The sequence below is a fragment of the Oratosquilla oratoria genome, chromosome 7 (genome assembly GCF_046742065.1).
Source record: "Oratosquilla oratoria isolate Oo_2021 chromosome 7, ASM4674206v1, whole genome shotgun sequence".
Taxonomy (NCBI): Eukaryota; Metazoa; Arthropoda; class Malacostraca; order Stomatopoda; family Squillidae; genus Oratosquilla; species Oratosquilla oratoria.
In genome coordinates this window covers 3,245,001-3,249,105 of record NC_134783.1, presented here as the reverse complement: position 1 = coordinate 3,249,105, position 4,105 = coordinate 3,245,001, and the positions used below count along the sequence as shown (strand labels likewise).

The 4,105-nt window shown below is 49.3% G+C and overlaps 1 protein-coding gene across 1 annotated transcript; it reads right to left on the bottom strand.

The window, feature by feature from the left end:
* Positions 1 to 211: 211 nt before the first annotated feature.
* LOC143026959 (uncharacterized) lies at positions 212 to 3,823 on the bottom strand. Its single transcript, XM_076187752.1, has 3 exons — positions 3,746 to 3,823; positions 777 to 3,600; positions 212 to 681 (listed from the first exon to the last, which is right to left on the bottom strand). Exons 1-3 carry the CDS (start codon positions 3,821 to 3,823, stop codon positions 212 to 214), a joined length of 3,372 nt encoding a protein of 1,123 aa, XP_076043867.1.
* Positions 3,824 to 4,105: the final 282 nt, after the last annotated feature.

The window sequence follows — 4,105 nt, the reverse complement described above, 5'->3', positions numbered from 1 at the left end:
AAGACAACGATGTCGTCAAGGTAGCAGCGGACGCCCTCCAACCCTGTCGTGAGGAAATTCATCAGGCGTTGGAAAGTGGAAGGGGCGTTCCTGAGGCCGAAGGGAAGGACCGTGAACTGATACAGTCCCTCCGGGGTGACGAAAGCGGAGATAGCTTTCGAGCGCTCCGTTAGTTGAACCTGGTAGTAACCTTGTAGCAGGTTCAACTTCGTCACCCACCGCGCTGCACCCACGTCGTCGATGACGTCATCAATCCTCGGCAGGGGATACCCATCAGCTTTCGTCTTAACAGACGCATCGAGCCGTCGGGTTTGGTCACCAGGACCACTGGGGAGGCCCAAGGGCTGTGGCTGGGTTCCAGGATGCCTAGCTCCTGGAGACGCTGCACCTCGGCCCTAACGTACTCCCTCTTGAAGGCGTTCAGGCGGTAAGGACGTTGGCGGATGGGAAGAGCCCCCTCGGTCTCCACGTCGTGTTCCAGCGTCGAACAGGGGCGAGGGATATCTCCAAAGATACACTCAAACTCCGTCAGCAAGGATTTGATGTCCTCCACTTGAGCACCAGAGAGATGTCCCAGTTTATCACTCGGGTCTCGCACGATAGTCGAGTTATCCAGTTTAGGCCCTGTCGCACTCAGCGTTTCCGAGAAACACTCATCACTCGCATCACTCTCCTCAGGCACTACCATACACACAGGCCCGCTCTACTCCACTCAGCCTCATCACGATCGTGAAACTGCTTGAGGAGGTTCACATGCACTAGGCGCCTTTTCTTACGCCTATCTGGGGTGTGTATCACATAGTTGGCCTGCCCTTGACGCTCTAGGGCTACATATGGTCCACTATACTTAGACCGTAACGGGAGATTATTTAATAGTAAAAGAGCCAATACCTTATCTCCTACAGCAAAATACCTGTCTTCAGCTCTATGAGACTTATCAAACTGTTGTTTCATTCTGGTCTGCATGCGATCTAAATTTGAATGAGCAATATTTAAGGCTAGGTGCAACTTCTCCTTAAACTTAGGTACATAGGAGGCCAACGGGGTCTCTGCCTCATTTGAAATCCAGCTTTCCTTCAGTACCTTAAGAAGTCCCCGTACTTCATGCCCGTATACCAACTGAAATGGTGAATAACCGAGCGATGCTTGCACGCTGTCGCGTATAGCAAACAAAAGAAGATCTACTCCCTCGTCCCAATCCCGCCCAGTCTCGATGCAGAAAGTCCGTAGGACTCGTTTGAGAGTTTGGTGGAATCTCTCTACTACGCCCTGAGACTGGGGGTGATAGGCCGAGGACCTCGACTGCCTGACACCCAGGCTTTCCATCACCTGATTGAACAAGCGGGAGGTAAAGTTGGATCCCTGATCCGACTGCACCACTGTGGGAAGGCCCACCTGGGTAAAGAAATGAACCAGGGCTCGGACAACATTCTTCGCCGTGATGCGGCGCAAGGGAATGGCCTCCGGATAGCGTGTCGCACAATCTACAATAGTGAATAGGAACTGAAAACCACGGGGGGTCTTGGGCAAAGGTCCCACACAATCGATTATGATCTTACTGAAGAGCTCTTTGACTACGGGTATGGGCTGTAGTGGGTACGGTTTAACCGTGGGATTAGGTTTCCCAGCTACCTGACAGGGACGGCATGTACGGCAATATGTACTGACGTCTCTCTTTAGCTTGGGCCAATAAAAATGAGACAGAATTTTTGTGTAGGTCTTTCTGACTCCTAAATGTCCGCCTACGCCATCATGGGCGATACTAAGGATATCCTGACGTAGGGGGCTGGGAACTACAATCTGATGGCGAACTGCCCATGGGTGGTTGGCAGGTGAGACGGGTGAACGAAATTTTCGCAGCAATACACCCGAGCTGGTGTAGTAGCAGCTGGCCTCTCGTTCAGCTTCTGACTCACTAACCGCCCTACTACGGAAGCTGGCTAGTTCAGGATCCTCTGCCTGGAGTTGTATGAGCTTACTCCTAGTGACTGGCGAGGAACTAAAACTAGCCAGGGCCGTGACACTATCCTCATCAGAGCTACTCCTAGTTTTTACTGCCGGTGAGGGATCTTCAAAAAACTCTCCTAAACCAATATCATGGAGGTCTACTTGACTGGAGTCTACTTCCGACTCCTCACAAGGCAAGGAAGGAACTACATCATCAACTCTTCCACTGACAAGCTCACTACTCTCGGCACTTTCCCGTTGGCTCATGCTGCGAGTGACTGCACACGCAGGAAATAGCCCAGGAATGTTCTTTTCTATCTGGCTGGTATTGTTCTCAACAGAGGGACGTGATGAGACCATGGCATTCGGTAACATCACTCCTCCAGCGAGGTCATTCCCTATCAAGAGAGATACGCCTTCTACAGGTAACCTATCCACTACTCCTAAAGTGACATAACCGGATGTGATAGGGGACCGCAAATATAACATGCACAGTGGGATATGTGATCCCCCGGTTAAACCGTTCACTAATACCCAATTTCCGGTATAACACTTCTCTATGGAGGGGACAGCATCCTTAGCCACTAGAGATAAGGCAGAGCCTGTGTCTCTCAAAATCTTAAGGGGAATGGGTTCACTGAACTGGGTGAGAGCTACAGAACCAGATGAGCAAAATGGTTCGAATGGAGATGATGTGGGAGAAGAATTAGCGGTGGCAACAGGTCGGTTATTAGTAGGAGAAAGGAGATCCAACTGAACTTCCGTCTGCTCTGCCACATTGATCGCGAGAGAGGGGGTTCCTACAAGAGAGGGCTTCTTATTCTTAAGTTTAAAACAATCACTAACCTCATGACCTGACCGCTTGCAATATTTGCAGAAAATCTTCCTCTCACTACTAACACTGGGTCCCCCTGTCTCACGGGCAACGGGCTTACCTGAGGTAGATGATGGGAGTCCTGTAGTCATCCGAGGTCCTGCTGCCTGTGGTGTTGACGTGGGTGGAAGGGGACTGGCCTGGGGTTGGGAAGGTCGTTGGTCCGAGGGAGTGGATCTGCAGTGTACCTTAGGATTAGTGAGGCAATAATGGTCAGCTACTGGGCCTGCATCAGCTAGCGTACGGATACCTCTCTGGTCGAGGTGGGCTCGTATATCAGGGTGTATGTTATTACGGATGTCTTCGAGCAGAAATAACTCGATTATTTCAGAAGGAGTTCTGGCATTTTCGCTCTCTATCCATTTGTGTATGAGTGTATGTTTGCGCCGAAAGAATTCGACGTATGTTTCTTGGCTTTCCCTTTTCCGTTTTCTAAACCGTTGTCGATAGGCTTCAGGAACAAGTTGATAGCTCGTAAGCACGGTGGACTTAACCAACTCATAGTCTTTAACCTGCTCTTCTGAGAGAGCGGAGAAAACATCCAAAGCCTTACCGGTGAATGACCGGTAGACAAGCTGAGTCCACCTATCATACGGCCACTTGTTCAATTTAGCCATTTTCTCAAACAGCGCAAAGAACCTGTCTGGCTCTTCTTCACTAAACTGGGGAACACTACCTATGTTTTGTTTTATGTTGAATGTGGGAGTGTTATTTGTTTGAACCTGACCTTGTCCCTGTTTAAGAGATTCTAGCTGTATCTCGAGTTTTTTAAGCTCGAGCTTCAATTGTAAGTGGCTTTGTGTTTCATTTATGGCTTCCTGTACTGGGGGGTCGCTCTCCCGCTCGTCGAAATAATCATTTTCATTGCCTCAATGATTTTGGCTGCAAGCGGGAGCATCCCTCCAATTCAAGGCTTCGAGCAACAGCCTTAAGCTTATCTTTGTTGAATCCCCATAGCGCTGCGACTGTAGGGGCTGCTAAGAACTGCCCTATGTCTGCCATTTTTACTCGAGAACACTTAAGCACACTTAAATATAATTTAGACACAATAGGCTAACCTAGCTACAGTGACAAGTCGTTATGTGAGTTCTAAGAGAACGATTGACCAATAGTGCTTTCCGCGAAGTCTCCAATCGCACACAACACAGCACATAAGACCACAATATTTGTAATAAAGCACTTGCGATGGAGTTCTAGTAACGTATAGCACTAAAATATATTGGTTCAATCCCGGACGGGCCCCCACTTGTTGCAGTCTAGATCAATATGACTACAACAACGAAC